This window comes from Vulpes vulpes, chromosome 7 (assembly GCF_048418805.1).
Source record: "Vulpes vulpes isolate BD-2025 chromosome 7, VulVul3, whole genome shotgun sequence".
NCBI lineage: Eukaryota > Metazoa > Chordata > Mammalia > Carnivora > Canidae > Vulpes > Vulpes vulpes.
This window is the reverse complement of record NC_132786.1, coordinates 10,148,817-10,170,922: the sequence shown is the minus strand read 5'-3', so window position 1 is coordinate 10,170,922 and position 22,106 is coordinate 10,148,817. Positions and strand designations below refer to the sequence as shown.

The 22,106-nt window shown below is 42.2% G+C and overlaps 1 protein-coding gene across 1 annotated transcript in view; it reads right to left on the bottom strand.

Annotated features, from left to right (window-relative positions):
- Positions 1 to 22,106, bottom strand: part of KIAA1549 (KIAA1549 ortholog) — a 138,333-nt gene that overhangs the window by 26,761 nt on the left and 89,466 nt on the right. The window contains exons 11-16 of the mRNA XM_072762919.1: positions 21,676 to 21,872; positions 19,888 to 20,003; positions 14,194 to 14,399; positions 12,306 to 12,529; positions 11,257 to 11,410; positions 5,800 to 6,117 (exon numbers count right to left, since the gene is read on the bottom strand). Coding sequence (XP_072619020.1) covers positions 5,800 to 6,117; positions 11,257 to 11,410; positions 12,306 to 12,529; positions 14,194 to 14,399; positions 19,888 to 20,003; positions 21,676 to 21,872 — 1,215 coding nt within the window. The remainder of the gene's footprint in view (positions 1 to 5,799; positions 6,118 to 11,256; positions 11,411 to 12,305; positions 12,530 to 14,193; positions 14,400 to 19,887; positions 20,004 to 21,675; positions 21,873 to 22,106) is intronic.

Here is a 22,106-nt window from a genome sequence, read left to right as displayed (position 1 = left end):
TAGAATTACATATAAATGGAATCATACAATATGCACTTTTTTTTGGTTGGGGGAGTGGCTTCTTTCTCTCAGCATAACTATTCTGAGACCCAACCATGTTGTCACATGTATAAATAATTCATTCCTTTTTATTACTGAGTAACACTGTAAAAATACAGTACAATTTTCACTTATCGATTTGCATATTGATGTGCAGTCTGGGTCGTTTCTAATTTGAGTCTACTACAAATAAAGCTGTTACAATGTACAAGTCTTTGTCAGGACATATGCTTTCACTTTTCCTCAGTAAATATTTCAGAATACAATGACTGGGTCATAACAGAGGCAGAGGCTTAATTTTTTTTAAGAGATTGTCAAACTGTTTTTCAATAGGTTGTGCTATTTTACATTCTTAGCAACAGTTTATAAAAGTTTCAGTTGTTCATTCCAATATGCATATAGGGGTATCTCATTATGATTTATTGCGCTTCACTAATGACTAACGAGGTTGAACATCTCTCCATCTCCCGATTTTTTGTATTTGTCTGCTTATTATCTGTATTTCTTCCTTGGTAACATTTGTATTCAAACCCTTTCCCATTTTTCATGGGATTGTTTAATAATATGAAACTTGTTCAATTTACTGAGATTAGATTTATAGCCCAGAATATGGTCTGTCTTGGTAAATGAGAGTAAAAAGAGTCCCATGTACTCTTTTTTAAAATTAATTTTTAAAATTTAATTCCAGGGATCCCTGGGTGGCGCAGCGGTTTAGCGCCTGCCTTTGGCCCAGGGCACGATCCTGGAGACCCGGGATCGAATCCCACGTCGGGCTCTTGGTTCATGGAGCCTACTTCTCCCTCTGCCTGTGTCTCTGCCTCTCTCTCTCTCTGTGTGACTATCATAAATAAATAAAAATTAAAAAAAAATTTAATTCCAGTATAGTTAACACAAAGTGTTATATTAGTTTCGGGTGTACAATATAGTGATTCAATAATTCTATACATTACTCAGGGCACTCCTCGTAAGTGTACTCTTTACTCCTCATCATCCAAGTACCGAAAGAATGTACATTCTTTCTGCTCCTCTTGGGTAAAGCACTTTATAAATGTCAATTAGTTCAAGCTCATAATCAGTATTAATTCAAGACTTGTTCAAGAGTTCTCTACCTTAATGATTTTCTATATACTCATTCTATCAACTTTTGAAAGAGAAGTGTAGCCACCTATAACTGTGGCTTTATTTATTTCTGCAGGCAGTTTTATCAGTTTTTATTTCACATATTTTGATACTCTTGTCATAGGCACATAAACATTTAGGATTTTAGGTCTTCTTGGTGAATTGACCAATGTATTATTATGGAATGGTCCTCTGCTTAATACTCTTTACTATGAGATCATTTTGGCTAATATTAATATAACCACTCAAGTTTCTTGTGATTAGTGTTAACATGGTTTATTTTTCTCCATACTTTTTCTTTCTCCACATCTTTAACCTATTTGTGGGTTTATATTTAATGTGTCTTATAGGCAACAGATCATTCGATCTTGAGTTTTATCCCATCTGATAATCTCTTCCCTGTAATAGTAATATTTAGACCATTCATATTTAATGTGATTATTGATAGGGCTGAATTTAAATCTACCATTTAAATTGTTTTCCTTTTGTTCCATCTGTTCTTTGTTCCCCTTTTCTTTTTTTCCTGCCTTCTTTTGGACTGCAAACTATTTTTTTTAAAGATTTGATTGATTGATTGATTGATTGATTGATTGATTAAGAAAGACAGAATACACATGCCAAAGAGGGGCAGAAGGAGAGGAGGAAAGACAATCTCAAGCAGATTCCACACTGAGCATGGAGCCCAACACCAGGCTCAATCTGGATATCACGACCTGAGCCGAAATTCAGAGTCAGATGCTTAACTGACTCAATCATCCACAGCCCCCAAGACTGAGTATTTTTTATTATTTCATTTTTCTCTTTTGTTAGTTATTAGCTATTACTGTTTTTGGGTTTTTTTTAGTGGTTGCTATAGAGTTTATACTCTCTATTTTTCACTCATCGCAGTCTATTGTCAAGTGCTATTATTCTATTTCATGCATGGTATACGAACATCAAAACAGTACACTTGTATTTCTCCTCTCTTAGCCTTTTGTGCTATTGTGTTTTCATACATTTTACTTTTCTATATGTTATAAACTCCGCAATAAACTGTCATCCTTTTGCCTTAAATAGCCAATTATCTTTTTATTTTTATTTTTGCCAATTATATTTTTTAAAAAACGTAAATAAAGAGAAAGTTTTAATTACCCATGTATTTACACTTACATTTTTACTCATTTATGTAGATCTACGTCTCTATCTAGCATCATTTTACTAGTCCCCAAAGAATATCCCATAACATTTCTTAAAATGTAAGTCTGCCAGTGATACACTCTTTCAGCTTTTGTGTGTATGAAAAAGTTTTTGAAAGTTATTTTAAGCTGCTGGAGAACTGACAGTTTTTTCCTTCAGTACTTTAAAGATTTATTTCACTGTCTTCTGGACAATTAGAATTTTGTTGTCATCCTCACCTTTGTTCCACTACATTACAATGTCTTCTTTTTCTCTGGATAATTTCAAAATCTTTATCACTTATTTTGAGCAGTTTGATTATATTTTTTGGTATAATTTTCTTCATGTTTGTTATGCATACGGGGTCATCAAGCTTTGTCGATCTGCAGATTTACAGTTTCTGTCAAATTTGGAAATCTTTTGGCCATTATTTCTTTTACTATTTTTTTCTAACTCTCCCTCCCTTCTTCTGGGAATTCATATTACATGTATATTAGTCCACTTGAAGTTGTCCCCAGCTCACTAAGCTCTATTCATTTTGTCAGTCTACTTACTCTGTTTCATATTGGATAGTTTTCATTACTATATATTCAAATTTACTAATCTTTTCTTCTTCAAAATCTAATCTGTCATGAATCCCATAGTATATATTTTATTTCAGACATTACAGTTTTCATCTCTAAATTGATTTGTATTCTTTAATGTCTTCAGTGCCTCTAATTAGTGCATTCAATTTTTCCTCTAGCTCCTTGAACATATGGAACTTCATTAATATTACTATTTTAAAATCCTTGTCTATTAGTTCTGTGTGATTTTCCTGCCTCTTCACTTATCTGGTGAGTTTTGATTGGATTTCAGACATTATTAATTTTGCCTTGTTGGATGCTATATATTTTTGTTTTTTTATAAACATTCTTGAGCTTTGTTTGGGTTCACATATTGCATTTATCTTTGTTGGATAGAATTAAGGAAGCTTTAATCTGGAGCTCATTTTGCCCCACTGCTAAAGCAAACCAATGCTCCTTCTGAGTAATCTAACTGGTGCTCCATAAATTAGCTTTCCACTATGGAAGGAAAGTAACTATAATAATCAGCTTGGACTGTCATAATAAAATACCACAGAGTGGGTTGCTTAAACAACAGAAATTTATTTTCTTGGAGTTCTATAAACCAGAAAGCCCAAGATCAAGGTTCTGGCAGGGCTTTGTTTATGGTGAGAGCTTTCTTTCTGCCTTATAGACAGCCACCACCTTCCTGTTGTATCCTCTCATGGCAGAGAGAGAGCTCTAGTGTCTCTTCTACTTATAAGGGCACCAGTTCTATCAGATTAGAGTTCCAAACTTATGATCATTTAATCTTAGTGACCTCCTTAAAGACCCTAGCTCCAATATAGCCACACGGGGGCTTAGGCTTCAACATTTGGTTTTTTTGAGGTACACTATTCATTCTATGGTAGGAATTTATTTCACACCTGAATGAGCTCTGAGGACTGTTCCCTCTCATCTTTTTAGGTGGTTCTTTCCTCACTCTTGGGTAGTCTCCTCATACTATTAGACTGATTAGTACTCAGATGAAGATTCTCTGCAGATCTCTAGAATTCTCTCTGCTTTCTTGTACTGTCTAGTGTGAAAACTAGCTATCTTTTCCTCCCCAGCCTCAAGTTCTGTCTCTCTCAACTCAGAGAGAACAGTGCTCTCTGCCTGAAGTCTCCCTCCCTATACTGCAGCTAGAAACTCTCTCAAGATAGTAAATTGGGACATATGTAGAGCTCAGCTCACTTCTCAGCAATCCTTCCTTTTGCTGCCTAATGTCCAGGTTGTGAAAACCTATATATATATATATATATGTGTGTGTGTGTGTATATATTTTTCCCCCCAATGTTTTAGTTGTTTCTGGAAGGAAAGTCATCCAATCTTGTTCCTCCATCCTCTCCAGAAGAAGTTTGTACTGGACACTTTAAATTCTGTTTCTGCCATGTTTCTCTACTACAACCACTAATTAATCTTCAGACTTCTACTCAGATGTCATTTTATCTACAAAATCCTTCCAAACACCTCACAGCTCAGGTAGGTGCTCCCTGGCTGTACCTTCCCCCTGTCAAGGCATCCACCACATCGTTTTAAAAATACTCCTTCAATTTTCCACATACCCTAGCCATAATGCAGAAGTTGGGAGTGTGTACTGTGCATTGCAGTACCGACACTTAGCAAACACCAAACACACCAGGTGCTCCATATATCTACTCAGATGAATAAATAAATGAAAGAAGCTTAAGGTTCTTTCATAAGAAAGAACCCTGCTGTCTTGAGAGAGCAGCTAAAGCTACATCCCCTTTATCAAAGAGTTTGTTCAGTATCAACCATTTCCTTTAAGATTATAAACTACCAGTTACAAACATGAAGTATTTAATATTTATAGCTATAACATTAAAAACAACAATAATGAGATGCAATGGTATTTTTCCCCACACTGTAGCAGTTATTGAAGCAAACAATCTATTTCTAACAGCCTACTTTGAAAATTCGAACTAATTTCAGTGATAAAGATTCCTTTAACATATGTTCATTATCACCCAATTTCACCCTAACATGGGTAATGGGATCAGAGAACCCCATTTAAACACTCCTTGAGAAATTCGGTCTAATGAGCTTCCTTCCAAGTCAAATGCTTTAATCCAATCATTTAATCTGGAATTAGCAAAGAATTTATTTATATTTTTTAAGATTTTATTTATTTACTTAATTGAGAGAGAGAGAGAGAGAGAGAGAGAGAGAACACAAGCATGGGGGAGTGGCAGAGGGAGAGGGAGAAGCAGACTAAGCTAAGCAGGGAGCCTGATGCAGGGCTCAATCCCAGGACTCGAGGTTCATGATCCAAGCCAAAGGCAGATGCCTAACTGACTGAGCCACCCAGGTGCCCCTAGCAAAAAAGTACTTAATGTGACATCTTTCAGTTTTACTTCTCTCCACGTGTTTTGAGAAGGCACATTTGAAAGGAATGATGGAATATGAAAAAAATAAAGGAAGATGAAATCCTGAAATGTTAAATCCCAAGATGAAAACAGATATTTGAAATGGTTGCCCTTGCTTGCCTATAGGCTAGCTGCCTATAATCCTGGAGCCTCAAGGATTGCTCCAGTCCCAGTGGCCTTCTAAAAAGAATCTTCATGATTTGGTACATTCTAAACTGCACCTTTTATAAATACATCAATGAGAATATGCTTTGACAGTTACCCCACCTCCATTTCATGACACTGAAGGGAACCCAGGAAGGGACTCCCATAAAATATTAGAGTTGTATAAAAGGATGCTTCCAACATTAAGAATAAACTTAGGAAAAAAATAATAAAAACTGAGGCCGCTGAGCCAAGTTTCAATTCTTATCAAATGAAATCAGTATTATTGTAGTGATTCTGCAGTTGAAGGAGTCAGGCAACAAGATTCCAACATCTGGCCCATGAGAGCATTCTAGAAGGCCAGTACTTACACTACACGGGTTGTTAGCCGTCTGAGCAGAGCTGTAGAAGGACCCCCACTGGGTGGCTCGCCTCTCATCCCGGGAAGGGGTGCTGTTCACGGGCAGGACAGCTGGGACCCCAGGGCCTGTGACCGTAGCATTGGCAGGCTGGCTGCTAGGAGCCACAAGAGCAAAAGCATCGTCCAGGAGGGAGTGCATGGTCTGGCGTGCCTCCTCGATCGACGGCTGGGGTGGGATGTACTGGGAGGCTGGGAAGGGTAGGCCTGGATACCTCCCCAGCTCAGCTGAGGACGGTGTCTGCACATCAGCCGGCAGGTCGGGATCAGACTACAGCAAGGCAAACAGGGAAGGGAACAAGGATCAGACATGAGCTTCTGTGGTGACTTGAAAACATTCTGTGGCCAAAATGGAATTTAACAATTTTCACTGACACTGACGGAAAAGTTTACCATAAGAATTTTTTAAATGACAGCTAAGGGTTCATGGTGGCAGGTGGAGACTGAACCAGGTTGAAAGAAAAGTGAAAATATTCAACAATCATTTGTCCAGCAAAACTCAACCAATTATCTGAAATGCATTTCAGTACCTGCAAGTATATATTTTTATTAAATTCCCCTAAGCAGCCAAAATATGTCTGAGTCTTATACACTAAAATATCAAGTCAACTTTCCATAGATACCAAAAACTAAAGCAGTCTATTGACTATAGTAAGAAAAAGTCACCCTACACACCACTAGAAAAGTTCAAATTCAACACCATATTGCACCTATGTGTGCATAAACAACTTTAATATTTATTGTAACAACAACTTACAGTAGTAAATAGAGAATGTATATACAGAAACCACATCTTTCAAATGGAGCTACCTCTGGGTAACATGAGTCATCAAGAAATCTTTAAATTATATTCTATACCTACTGTCAAAGAGGCAGGGATATAACTAACAATTAAGGTTTCTTACAATCTCATTCATGATACTGCTTTATGAGCAAAGTGCTGTCGTAATCTATATGCAGTCAACTCTAAGAGACAAAAGAGGAAACCAATGTAAGAAGAGGCCTTCCTGGGGTCAGCGGTGCTGGAAGCACATCATAGTACTTCTATGACACCCTGAAAAAGAAAAGGGGCTCTGCACGAGGGGCTGGTGATCCCGTGCCCTTCGTGAGGAAGGGTAGGCACCTTTTTATCTAAAATGCTCTGCTCTCTGGCCCACAGTTTAGCTCAGCTGGTTGGATCACTCTACTCAAGGAGCCAAAGAAGACATTCCTATCTGGATCGATGCTCGGATCAATGACTCTATTACAAAGAAAAATCTGTTCCACAGACACATCCTTACTCTCAGACAATTGTCTTAAACGCTTCCGCATGATTAGGTCCTGTAAAATGGATGATACATTATTCGTGCCAGAGTCAAACACTAAAGGGCAGCAGCTGTTCAACTCCAAACAGACATAAAACCATACTACGAACTGGCAAACCACACACACAGCCCACAGCCCTGTTTTGCTTGGCCTGTGTAGTCTAAAAAAATAAAGAGGCAGTATTTAAAAAAAAAAAAAACCTGAAAATTTCCTATTAAAACTCAGATTTCTGGATTCTCTTGGCAGAATCTGAAGCTCTGGCATCACCAGGCCCTTAGTCCTCTACAGAAACGACTGTTGTTGAGCAGTGACTGCCCTCCTGAGATGAGGCAGGTGCTCTTACCCTCCCAGCAACGAGTGGGTGGTCTCCCACTCACTGCCATGTGTGGGACACCTTGGTCCCGGAAGGCTGTTTTTCTCTAAAACTGGGCTATCCCAGGAAAGGTTCTACTAAGTGACATCTGTCACCTAGGAATCCTAAGTAAGGATTCGGGGCCCCATCTGTGACATGGCCCTGGGAGAAATCAAGGTTCCTTTCCCTGAGAGGTGGATAAAAGGTCTGCATGCAGGCCCTTCTCCCAGTCTTCGTTTTCCTGGAGAGTAGAGAAGGAAGACTGTGGCCAGCAGTGTGTCACGAACCTAACGGTTCACAGTGCAGCAAAGGAAAAGTGTGTAGTGAACACATCCCACTGGTAAGTGACAGGGTCTCTCCAAAGACAGAAGCGATGTTCCTGGTAGGTGGTTCCAGTAAATGACTAGGTAGCTATTCTTCAAAACAACAAAAAAGAAAGCAAGAAAGCAACAGTCAGCCCAAAATGGAGTCACTGACCCCAGAGAACAACCAAGACTTCCTTGCACTTCCAGCCTCTCACAGGAATGTGACCTTCCACTAGTCAATCTGGAGATTCCTGATCACTGCTATTGAGGTAATAATCTGCACAACAGACCCCCACCCTTTCCCTAAAGAAAGGTGACCTTGCCTGAAACAATCTATTTTCTGTTAGGAAACTTCTTCTCCTACCCGCTTTGGTCTATAAAACCTTCCATTTTGTATCGCTCCTTGGATTGCTGGGTGGGATGCGGCCTGAATCATGAACTGCTGAATAAAGCCAATCAGATCTTCAAATTTACTCAGCTGAATTTTGTTTTAGAACACTGTATGGCAAGGAAGTGAGTGTGTGGCCACAAAAAAAAAAAAAAAAAAGCGAGCCTGAACTGAGATTCCAATGGTTCAACTTTTATAGCAAGAAATACACTCTGAAGCTGTGAAGGCAGGACTCATGAATCCTGCCAAGAAGGCAAAGAGCTACGGAGCCATGATGTCAGAACTTCCTGTTTTCCTGTTCTTTCTTCCTCTTAACAGCCTCCTCATACGGCAGGCTCTGCTACCAGCAACTTATAGGCCAAGAAGAGGTCTTGTTCGCATCTCTCTATCCCAACATCTGCACGGTGTTTCACACATAGGTGGTACTTAATAAATGGATAATAGTGGTCTACAGAAGTTAAGATTTATCCAGGATCCCTACTGGAATTTGAATTCTGAGCTCTTGAATCTCTGTCTGATAATTTCATGAGTCAATTTGCTTCCTTTGTACAGATACGCACCCACCTATCATTCCTGAGAAATACAGAGGAAGGTTTTTTTTTTAACCTTCAATCATCAGAGAGGATGTATTCTGATGCCTATTTTTCAATCCTTTGTGGGTAATTATGAGTGCGATCAGATACACGGGTTGGCCCAGGACAAGCTCAGTTAATGCCTGCTATCCCAATATAATCATTAACAGAGCCTTCTATCATTCTCTCAGGTGTCAGGTTTGGATGATAAATTAGATCAGCGGTAGACAAACCTTTTCTGTAAAGGCCAAATGGCAAAAATCTTAGGCTCGCTGAGTCATATAGAGTCTGTTGCTCTGTAAGGGAACTCTACCACTCAGCAAAAACAGCCAGAGAGAACACGCAGATGAATGGGTGTGACAGTGTTCCAATAAAACTTCACAAAAACTGGTAGCTGGCCGGATTTGGCCTGACAGCCATAGCATCCTAACACTGAAATTATCATGGTAATGCTAGTTGCCAAGAAATCCAGGAATATTTCTTTCACCCTAGGAAAACAGAGCTTACAATGAGAAGATACTTTGAGGGTAAAATGTACAATTTAAGAAAAAAATATGTAGGTGTCATATCATCTTCAAGATGAAATACTACCTAAGAAAAAGTGAGTTCCACAAAAAGGCATTATCTTTGAGCGCATGTGTTTCAGAATTTGTTCAGAAACTAAAAAGTCCATCTGAGAAAAATTTCATTTTAGGGAATCTCTGAAAAAGACCAGCTGACTGAGGTGGCGCTCTCCAGGGAAGGGTTTCTTTCCACCAGCTGAAGGAGGAACTTCTGCGCTTGCTGCTAAGAGAAAAAGCAAAAAGTGAAAAGATGATCCAGGGCCCCCTGAAGGCAGCCAGATTTCAGATTACCAATGAAGACAAATGGAGAGTAAGGGGAAGACACAAGACCCAATGGCATCAGATGATGGAACTCACAGCTACTTAAAAAAAAAAAAAAAAGAAGGGAGGGGATTGAAACACCACTTGTGCAAATTTGCTTTAAGAGAATGAGCTCTGGCTGGCTAGGGAAGAGAGGGGGAAGGAGGAATGCCCCCTTCTTCTATTCATTGGTTTCACACATCAGGCCTGAAAGTCCCCTTGGGAGACAAAAGTCAAAGCTTCAAGTGACCAGTCTGGGGAACCAAGGGGACTGTCCTCCCCAAATGAAGCGAAGCAACACAGTCGCCCAGACAACCACCTGCCCAAAACACAAGAGCAGTACAAGAGCACCATCTGCTGTAAGAACTGCCAGTGCGGGCTCCCCTATTTTAGAAATTCATTCACAGCCTTCCAAAAGGACCTGATTCATACCATTCAGGAGCAAAGCAGCCTAATCTGTAGAACGTTGCACCAACGTTCTGCACCAATCTGGGACTGCACCAATCCTGACAAGCAGGCTTACCCAGTCTTTACAGATACTAGAAATGCACAAGGTTGCCAAGGAAGTCTGTTTTTTTTTTTTTTCAGATGATCATGATTCAGTGATAGCCCCAGTGTCAGTGTGGTGTTTGACATATTTGTGTAATTAGGTTTCACAACTTTCAGGGTTAGTTATTTGTGTAATTAGCAGACAATGGCTGACTGCACAAGCACTATCCAAAGTGATCATGGACATCACAAACCCCTTCTCCAAGGATGTTGTTGGGTTTTTTTCTTTTCTCGCTAATTTCTCTCTAAACAAGGATGCCTCTGTAAGTGTGTCTCCGGAAGGAGGAAGGGGTTTTGTGCAACGAGCCGGGACTGCATCCTGCACAAGGCTACAGGTGTCCACTGTGTGTCCTGGCACTGCTGAAGTTAGCCACATCTGGCACTCCTGCTCTGTCTTGGGGTGTCTTTGTGACTGTATTTCTCACAGACTCTTGGAGAGGCTAGCCCTTTCTTCCCTACTCAATGAGGTCTGTGTATGTGTGTGTTCATGCTATCAGTGTCTGCCTTTAACACGTTAAGCAATTTGGAGTGTGCCTCTTTCAGTTTGAAAACAAAAATATTTAATTCTGTATTTCTTAATTTCCATTAAGCTTTTTCTTCCATTAAAATTATATATATACACACATACACACACAAATCAAATATCTTCTTAGCAGGCCAGTAAATATCCCTCCTATTCCAAGAAATCCAAACAACTCTCTGACCAGGGGAAGATAAAAAACAAACAAACAAACAAACAAACAAACAAACAAAAACCCTTCTGTTTTCCAGTTAACTTCAAGGAATGCCCATTCCAAAACATAAGAAAACAGGGCCTGCATACAGAAAGGACAGAGACAAGAGTTGCATTTCCCAGGGGGCTCACTCAGCAGCCCACTGGTCTCTGTGACTCCCATCTCCCCTCAAAGGGGCAGCCCATCAGCCCCGCCACGTCCCATGCCTCACGGCCTAGCTGGCCCTGGAGCGCCAGTCATCTGGCAATGCCACCACACAGGGCTATAGCCACCACTGTCCATCCTCCTTTCCCTAAGAGTCACCCCACCCTGATTTCAGAAACAAGAGGCAACATTACATACTGGGCAACCAATGTAGGCAGAGTTATGGACACCGGGGGGCCTTTTGTAAGTGCCATCACTGTCTGTGGTAATGAGTCTATCCTTCTCAGCATCTCCCGGGCAGCCGTTGACCTGGTGTTTCCGGCGTGGTTTGGGAGACCGTTTTATCCTGGAGCTTCCAGGGGAAAAAGAAAAGGTTATCCTCATAGGAAACAAATCTTCCAGTAACTTATTAACTAAACAAGTATTTTCTGAGCATCTGGGATATGCTGGCCTCTGTAGTAAAGACCTCACAGGATATAAACAATGTGTAAGACACAGACTCTGCTATAAGGACGCCATAGTCTACCTGAGCATGTTAAACTCGTGGAACAATAGAGAATCATATAAGGTAACCTAGAACCATGATTTTCCCAGGCATTCAGAAAAGGGCAAGGTCAATGCAAGCTACTGATGTGGCTGGCTATACAGTGAATGAAGTGGGTCTTGCAGAACAAGCAGGATCTGCAGAGGGGAGGGATATGGGGAGAGGGTGTGAGGTGCAGACTCCACCATCCTGAGAAACAGGAAGCAGATGAATGTTTGGAGAGATGTTGTCTACACTGCTGGATGGCGAAAAAGCAGCCAGAATGCAGAGCCCGGGTCCCCCCCCCCCCACCTGTTATAGGAACACGGGTTTCACATGGCAGGGAACCAAAGCCATTATAGGTGATGAACAGAGCAAGACATAAATGAGAACAATGATTAGAGAAAATGCATGTGCCTTGGGGGGTAGGGGTCTGGAAGACCAAGAGCCCAAGACTCTGAGGGCAGCTACGGGACAAGAAATGGACCTGGACCCAGAACCAACCTGGGTGCATGTGCAGAGGAGGTGAAGGTACTGGGAGAGGGGGAGGAGAGGACCACCTGAGACAGGAAAGGTGACTGCCATTTCCAACTAGTTGACTTCAAGGAGGCAGAGAAAACCCAGGGACAGGGTTCTGAGGCCATTGGACAGGCAGGCCAGTGAAGGAGCAAAGCCACAGGGGCTCCACAGGCAAACCTCAGAGAGCCCTGCTGGGGATGCCCACCTCTTCCTAGGCTCTATGAACACCGAGGGCACACTGGCCGTGGGGTCCAGGATCTTGTCGATCTGCATCTGAGCCCTGCGGTACACGCGGTGCCGCTCGCGCGTGTCACCCGAGGACAGGTCGTCCACCACTGGGAACTCGTAGTGCCCGCGGCGCTTGGCACGGAGACGGATCTTGTTCCGATGGTGCTCAATCTCGGACTTGTGCCGCAGCGCCGTCTGGATCTGTGTGGCCAGGGAAGAGAGGGGAGACACATGGCATGTTCCCAAAGGCTTCTGGCCCCCATGCAGAGATAGCATCTTGGGAAGGCCTTCCTGCGGGCGTTCTTTTCCCCCAGACCACCATCCCAGGCTCCTGAGGCCCCAAAGGGTGTGACATTGCCAGCCACACCCACACATGGGGGCCCCATCACCCTGGGGAGTTGGGTCCCGTAGCCTATGTTTGCATCAAATACCATATTTTAAAAAGAGAGTTAAAGAAAACCATGAAGATGTATCCTATCACAGGCCTGGTGAGCACATTTTCTTTCTGTCTGCCAGATGGAGAATCCACTTTGGGGTACTTACACATGGCAGGCACAGAGGCACAGGCCACACGGGACTGATGGAGACAGGTCTGGGTTAGGACTGGGGCTGTGCAGGGCTGGGGCTCCCCAGCACTGGTGAACAGAGAGCATGCACATCATCCTAAACCCATAGCACACATTCTTAGCAAGAAGACAAAGAGGCATAGAGAGAAAAAACCCTAAGAACTCTTGACAGGACTTCTGTAAGATGATTGACTTCAAGGATCACCTACAAAGTGGGTAGGGGGTTGCAACTGTACCAGTTTCTTACTACTTCACCCCAGCAGAACTCACAACACTAGCAGGTATTTCTTAGAGGCAGGAAATGGACAGGCATGAAGCTGCCTTATGCACAACCCTAAATGGCCTTCGCTCTACTCATCATCCAGCCCAGGTCAAATCTCTCAAGTTCAAGTTAATGGTGACCTGGCTTGGCCTTCTGGTTCCCAAAATCTTAGGGGGGAAGCAGATCTAACTCACTCTTCCAGGATTCACTGGAATAGGATTTTACTACATATTACTAGATCCTTAGGGCCAGAGTGGATCTATCAGGGATCACAAAGGCTACAGTGGTCCTAAGACCACCCCAGGTTCAAAGGTTCATCAGGAAAACTCAAAGGACTCAGGAATTAGTCTCATCTATTACAGCCCAAGAATGCAAATCAAAAAAAGCAACAGGAAATGGCACATGGGATAAAGTCTAGAGGAAAGCAGGTGCCAGCTTCTAGAAGACCTTTCCCAGGAGAGTCACACAGAACGTGCCTAATTCTTCCAGCAATGAATTGTGACAACGCATGTGACATGTTGTCCACCAGGGGAGCCCATTAGAAATGCAATGCCCAGGATTCATACTGGGGCTGGTCCAACAGGCCCCCTCTGCCTAGCCTGTACCAAAATTCCAGAGTCCCAGAAGGAAAAGAGATGTTCAGATAAGTCATACTGTTTGCATCAACAGTCTAGGAACAATGGGAATGTTTCAGAAACATAAGTTCCCAAACCTCAGCCAAGGGCCACAACAGGACTTCTGAAGGAGAGCAGTCTTGGGTTTTCTACGTTAACTCCCTCTCCGTACATCTGCCAGTATGCCTGACAACGTCTGTGAATAGTATCGAGCTAAACAAAAGCTACATTTAATATTTAAAATGAAGATACTTGTCAGCAGCTCCTACCTTTAGTAACTTCCCGACACCAAAATTTCCATCTGCTTTTAAGCACTTATCAAAGCAGAATGTGACTTCTTAAAAAAATAAATGTACTTTTTAAAAACGTACAACAAATACCTCTTTGTTAATTTTGTACTTTTTAAAAAAGTACAACAAATACCTCTTTGTTAATTTTGTTGGTTTCTGCCACCCGGTCAGCCAATACAGGGTGCTGAACTGGAGGTGCGGGGATGGGCTGCATGGCGATCAGCTGAATCTTATTGGGAACCCGCCGGCTGGCCTCCGAGGACCGGGAGAGCCTGTCCACATGCTCGAAGATGGAGGCTGACGAGTGCTGCTCATTGCCTGAACTGGGTAGCGGTGGCCCTGGAGCAGAAGGAAAAGCAAAAGCCTAAATAAATAAAGCCATCCTAAAGAAATAGCAAATAATTGGTCATTACACTACTTGGTGCCCAAACTTGCCCTGTTTTGGTTAAAGGGGGTTAAAAGTCTTCAGGAAGGGAAAGGAAAGGGCAGGAGCCACTCAGTCTGTCACTACCCGACTTATACAACTTTGAGGAAAACACTGACAGCAGATCTGAATTTCTGTGCTCATTTAGAGAGAGAGACATTTAGTCACCAATACAATTATACTGGTGAAAAGGGAGAAGATGGAGGGGAGTGTGGACATGCAGGCATGTGCTGCTTTGCCATGAACACATCTGGCCTTTTGGTTCTGATGCAGAAAGAAAACTAAGCTGAAGAGCCACGAGAAGAAAAAGCTGCTGCCTGCGGGGCATTCGTTCCTACTTTAAAAAAAGAAGAGTAGTAAGTACCCTGAAAAATTATCAAAGGGGGAAACTGTAAGGCATGTATATTTTACTGTAACTTGAACTTTTTAGAAAAGTAATCAGAACTTCAAAAAAGAAAAGACACTGGATCTTGGTATAATGGGTGATGGTCTTCAATTTCTTGCATTTTTTCATGTGAGGATTTTCTCTAATGAGTATGACTTTTATAGTAGAAATAATCCCAGTAAGCTTTAGTTTTAAAAAGGCAAAATTAGGGGGTTCCTGGGTAGCTCAGCTGGTTGGACATCTGCCTTCAGCTTGGGTCATGATCCTGGGGTCCCGAGATCAAGCCTCATGTCAGACTCCCTGCTCAGTGGGTACATAGCCCTCTTGTCTCTGTTGCTCCCCCTGCTCATGTGCTCGCTCACCGTTGCGCTCTCAAAAAATAAATAAAAATCTCTGAAGGAAAAAGAAAGGCAAAGAGAAAGATGCAGAAGGGCTGAAGAGATGGAGAGAGCACAACAGAGCTACTTGGAAGTGCTCCCTCTGATAAGCCACAGTCGCCCTCTGAATGCTCTGGACACTGCTTTAAAATAAATGACCAAGAGGCCATGAGAAGGAGTGAGAGCATGTGGAATCTGTTTTTAAACAAAAGCGTGAAGTTGGAAAGCTTGAGCACAAGTGAAAATATAGAGGTTTCTCCTTGATGTAAAACAAGATAGAACTGAGCCAAACAGTAAGAAATAGTAGCGGCTATTTTCGTAAGGAATGCATGCACATTAGTGTATAGAAGTCTTTGCACTTCCTCTCCACGTGAATTATATTCATTCATTACCCTATAAGATTAGAAATGATTTACAGAACTGTGAATGAAGGACGCTTCTCTTAGCAAGGAGGCATAGTTGTCTGGATTCAGGCTATTTGGGGCTTTCTTTCCTTGCCCTGGGCCCAGAGGGAGCGTATTTGTGCAACACAAGCACAGCCAGGCACCACCATTCATCCAGTGGCAGCTACTCAAATTGCAGGCACAATGCCTAAAAGGAGGTAATTAGCTTCACCAGATAGCCTAGCCTGGCTAACCCAAACTTATAACACAGCAACAAATGTCACAAAGGGGGGCCCATTAAGCTACTGACACTTAAAGGTGAAACAATTTTTTCCTCCAGGAGGGTGCATCTGATTTCCTCCAGGGGACACAGATGACAAAGAAAGAACATGCACCCCTCCCCCTCCCACAGTGCTATCTGCCTGCCTGGGTACCTAGGAGCTGCAGGCCTGTGACCAGCTCCAGTCTGTGCCCCATTCCGGCCCCCAACTTTGGTCATGGCTCGTCACTCTGTAATTCACCAAGTGCAATCACAGAAGCAGGAGAAGCCCAGGAAATCCTCAAGCTTCTTTTTTTTTTTTTTTTTTTTTTAAGATTTATTTATTTACTCATGAGAGACACACTCTGAGAGAGAGAGAGGGGCAAAGACACAGGCAGAGGGAGAAGCAGGCTCCTAACAGGGAGCCCGATGCGGAATTCAATCCCGAATCTTGGGATCATGACATGAGCTGAAGGCAGGCGCCCAACGGCTGCGCCACTCAGGCATCCCAATCCTCAAGCTTCTACACTACTCAGAACCCAACCATTCTAATATACATAATTCTAAAATATATAGAGAGATACATATCTATATATCTCTATGTATAGATATCTGGGTTATTTTTATTGTTTGCTACATATTGCATAATTTTTTTAAATGACCTGGACAATAATAACCACTGGAAAGTACAACTGTATACAGAGAGATTAATCTTTGTGCATCTTCCTTGAGGTCAATTAGAGACTCTGGATTAAAACCCATTTCTATGCCAATATTACAAAACAAAACAAAAAAATTGTCATGATAGAGTATAGGATAACATCAACAATGCAGAATGGCAGAGGGTAGGAAAATATGCACTGTTAAAATGCTTAAGCAACAGAATACTCTTAAATACTAATTTCATTATCTATAGGTGAATATAGTCCAAGTGCATTATCACTAAGGCCCGTGGCCCCCATTTATATCCTGTGAGGCAAGGATCCCATTTCTCTTTCTGTCTTCATCCTGTCTGGCACCTCCCCCAACATAGGCTCTGAGCAAACATTTGCCGAAGGCAGGACTAAATGACCTGGACTAAGTTTATAAAATGTTACCTCAAAAAGCCTCTGGGAATCTGCCATAATGCAAAGAATTCTAATTTATAACCTCAATCATTTCATGAGTGCTCCACGATTATACCTGAAAAACTTAGATGTTACAGGTAGTCAAAACAGCTGCCCTGCAATCTCACTAAAACTATCAATTTGTTTTGAAAACTCCTTTTTTTTAAAGATTTTTTACTTATTTTTTCAAGAGTGAGCAAGTGAGAGAGAGCATGAGTGGGGAAGGAGCAGAGGGAGAAGTAGACTCCTTGCTCAGCAGGGAGCCCAAAGTGGGCCTCGATACCAGGACTCCGGGATCATGACCTGAGCCAAAGGCAGATGCTTAACCAACTGAGCCACCCAGGTGCTCCCTGGGTGTTTTTATTTTTAAGATTTATTGATTTATTTGAGAGAGAGAACAAATGGAAAGAGGCAGAGGAAAAGAATCTTCAAGCAGATTCCCTACTAAGCATGGAGCCTGCTGCGATGCTCAATCCCAGGACTCTGAGATCACCACCTGAGTCAAAATCAAGAGTTGGATGCCTTAGCCAACTAAGCCACCCAGGCACCCCCACTTTGCAAACTCTTTAGCACTTGCCAAAGTAGATGTCAGCTTAGTTCCAACTGAGACCTCTATAATTCCATTCTAGAATTCGGAATTTGTGGAACTCTCATTAATGATGTTCCAACTACTCAAAAATCACACCCTTGCACACACGTTTCGTAGCCCTTACCTACTGGGTGGATTCCTGATGACAGAGGAGGGGGAATGGAAATTACGCAAGGACACCACAGACAGTAACAGCCTGAGTGCCACTGCCTTTACTTGAGGAAGGTACATCATTGCCCTATCTCATCTCGCTCTTCACAACTCTACATGGGAGCCCATGGTAGCAATATGACTTATTCTCAAACCTCGATAACCAAACAGAGTGACAATCTGAGTTGATAACCTCATAATGGTCCGTGGATAGTCATATATGCGGCATGGTTTAGCCACCTTCCAAGAATAAAGCACAACCTCTAATAGACCAAAACCAAAACAATACTCTTTCATCAGCTATCACTGCAATGTGGGTCCTGAATATGTCAGATGACTTGTGACATCCACAGAGCGCCTCGCCAAGGAGTTGGAAGGGACCCAGTGGCTATGCCACCTGCTGTGTAAGAGAGAACACTGGTCCCAAGGCAACATGGAGGATGGGACCAAATGGTTCTCAAGCAACTATGACTTGCCACAAAAGAAGGATTTTTACATGATTTACAAAATAATTCAAAAGCTATGATTAAAAACGCAATCTTTTCTATAGGGTATTCAACTAAGTTCTATGCAAGCTAAAATGCCTTCGTGGCAGCCTTCAAGAAACAAATAAAATCTTCTAAGCGAATTGATATGTAGAGTAAGAAAATCCTCTTCCTAAAACATGAAAATAACATAGAGATTATGGTGTCTCTCCAAATCATAATAGCAGCAGTTAAGCTTCTAGAACTCACAAGAACATCTGGTGCACTTGCCTCCTTCCACAGGCAACTCAGCCCCACACCTGACATGCTTTACTACCTGGATTCTGAATATATGTTGATAGTGATTTTTTATTTTTGTTAGCCACGCAGAATATACTAATACTGTCAGGGATTAAATGTAGGAACTAAAAGATTTTCTCAGATAAGCAATAAACAGAAACTGAGAAACTCCAGAGCTGATCCTTCCCCGCCCCCCCCCCAAATATTTCCTTGCTGGGATCAAAATTAGATTTTAGTCCAGTCTATCTGAAACAGAGCACCTGTTACCATGGTGCTAAATAACTTCTAAGATTCTGTGAAACTGGATCCAAAGAAAAAACTCTTCCCTTATTCTAAAGGGATTTTCTTTAACATCAAAAAAGAGCTGGAAGGAATTTCAAAAATGAGCTAGTTTAGTCCCACAGAAGCCCCAAAGGCTAAGGGACTTGCAAGGTCACAAGCATGACAGTGATAGATCAGGCCCTCTGGCTTCCAGCTAGATTCCCTTCCTTTATAGAATATGGTTCATTCTGTACTGCATTTCAAACAAAGAAATTTGTGATGACAAATGTTTAAGTATAAAAATTACTATTAAAAATAATATCCTGAGGCATCCCACTTTTCTTTGCATTACCGAAACACTCCTGAAATATAAATAAAACGCCAGCAAATACAAGAGCTGTAGTTGCACATTTATTTAACAGAACCTATTAAACTAAATCCAAACTACCTTGCCATCACACCAAAAAATGCCTCTAAGTCTAGTTAGACCTATGGGCTTAGTTTTATCAGAGAGCATGAGCTTGTGCTCGCTTCAGCAACACATATAGAGAGCATGAGCTCCACGGTAAAGCCCTTTGGGATGGACATGAAGTTTGTTTCAGACCTGGCCTTGAAAGCCACTGACTACAGATACAAGTATGCTACACGATTCAATCACACTGAAGTACCTGCGGGAACAGTGATGTAGGAAAAGGACCAAACACGATGCATTTGCTCACCCATGATAAACGACTTTCTGGCAGTGACAGCTGAGAAAAATCTAGAATTGGATCCTCAGAAGGTCACTAAGTTCCAGAGGCAGTTCTTGAGACTCTGATTTTACTTTGATTCCTCCTTCTTCAGGGAGGAAAACCATTAGGACTCTAAACCAGAATGGAATGTCGCTATTAACCTCAAAACATATTTGAGTGAATCCCTAACTTCTAGCATAATCTCCTGCCTCAACACAGACACCAGTACAACATATTAGATGGTGACAGTCGATGCTGAGAAATTCACCATATGGATGATGAATATTCCACTGCAGATTTTTTTTTAATGTTTAACATTTGAAGTAGCGTAAAGTCTTATCCTATTGGAATCTCATAATTAACTATGTTTAACGTGGAGAATGAGAAAAGTCACAGACCGCTCTGTGGGGCTCTGTGGGATGGGCCATCGTTCACCGCTCCTGGCGTCTTGTCTCCTGCATCCCTCTCACTGGACTCCTCACTTACAGTAGAGTCAGCATCCGAGGGAGAAACTCTGCAGTCACAAAACAAATGCAAACATTAGGAAAAAGAAAGAAAGGACCTGGTCTCGGTGGGGGCAGAGTAGGGGGGAGAGGTCACATTAATTTCAATGTAGAAGTCAGGCTTCCAGGTTAAACAGACAGAAATGAGACAGTCTACAAAATCATCTTCAAGGAACACATTGACAGCACATGGTCCCCTCTAGGACACAGTATAACATGGCTTATATGGCTTAATAGGCTGCATTCCAACAAATGCTAGGAAGCTAAGTGCCCTTCTGGAGGACGGTCCCTGGAAGATGGTTACCAGGGCCCTGGATTCCAGTCTGGGTCTGGCAGAGGCTATATCAGAAGATGTGGAGTTCAGGCCTGGTTCCAGGTCAACTGGGACTGCAGAATTCCTAGGAACCCAGGGTGGTCCTACAGTCACCCCACAGAATCCCACAGCTCTGGGAGACACCTATACTTACAACACAAAAGCAACAATCACCCCTGAGCTTTGAGTCTATATATAAAAAACCAGGTGACACAGCACCAGGCCGCACTAGGCTAATGAGAATCATTAACAGGTTAGCAGCCCTTCTCTTTGTGCTCCTGAGGGATGCTACAGTCCTACATTAACAATGCAGACTATTGAAATGTTATGTCTAAATGTTGAGGATGAGATAACCAAGGAAGAGGAAAAAAAAAAAACTTGGCAAAATTATACTAACATATTCAAGTCTTTAATGATTTGATTTATTCTTAGCCTGCAAGATGATTAAGCAAATAACATCTCTCTACATAATTCATTTTCTTTTGTAAAGATCATGGTGTAACATCCATTCAATTGTTAAAACTAGGCCAGAACCCCCGGGGTAGGTTTTCTGGTAAGTCAGAAATTGTGACAGCGTTTCAAATGTTGGTATGATCACACATTTCTTCTCTCTTCGCAGGGAATCAAGATTTGGAGTTCAAAGCTCAAAGGAAGGCTGATAATTTGAGGCTTCTATACCCTCGTGTGATTGTGCTGAGATCTAAAGTCAGCTGCATAAAGCCTGATTCTGAACTTTGACCAAGCTACAGCCCTTCTCCCAGGATCAGAGGGTGATGGGGACTTCTAGGTGGGTGTTAATACACAGTCCTTCGTGTACTTTTCTTTGATAGGAGGAATGGAAATACACTGGGAATGGGGAGCTGGGCAGGGAGGAGCGGGGCTGAGTCCAAGGAAACATGCTAACGAGGGTGACAACACAGACAGCCAGAGGAAAAGCAAGCAAAGAAAAAAGGATGTGATGAAAGTCACCTGCAGACAAAGCAACGAAGTCATAGCCAGACGCTAGCATAACAGCAAGGGCAAAGCCACTATACTGGCTGAGCGTGTATTATGTGTCATGCACTCTCTATACATTACTTCTGCTATCATCTCCAGAGGGCCCAGAATGATCACCCCAGAATACACACTCGAGCTAGGCAATACCTAATAATTTTCAGGGGGAACCACCAAAGCATCTGGCCTCCTCTGGTAGTCCATTGGAGCAGACTGGGAGCCCTTGGGTTTGTTGACTTTGGACAAGCAGTTGCCAGTCTCCTGGGCTGTAGACCCAGGGAATACTCACCATCAGTTCTTCTGATACTGGAAACTGACAAACTGAAAAGGGAAACATGCTCTGTGATAGAGAACAATACAGAAAGACCGATAAGAACCTTCCTCTGTGACGGACATTCTTAGAAGGGATCTTTGCCTTCGGGCTCGGCACATCTCCATTTTCAGAAGGTGTGGTGTGGTCCTTCACAGGTCCCGGCAGTGGTGCTGGCTCATGAATAATCAATATGTCGTCTTTATTGTGCTGACCCAGATGCTGCTTAGCAAAATCAAAGCCCTTCACACTAGGGATCTGCAACTAAAACACACACACACACATACAAGTGAGACAGTCCATCTGAAATCTGAGGACTGTAAAAAGGGATCATGAGAGCTGGCAAGATCACTGAGTGCCAACTTCTGACCCGAGATCGTGCTTGCCATCTCACCATTCTAATTCAACAAGCATCTCTAAAATGTCAACTGTGTGCACAGCACCATTTATACCTAGAGTTTGCAGAAAAGACAGATACTTCTGAAAGATTAAAGAAGA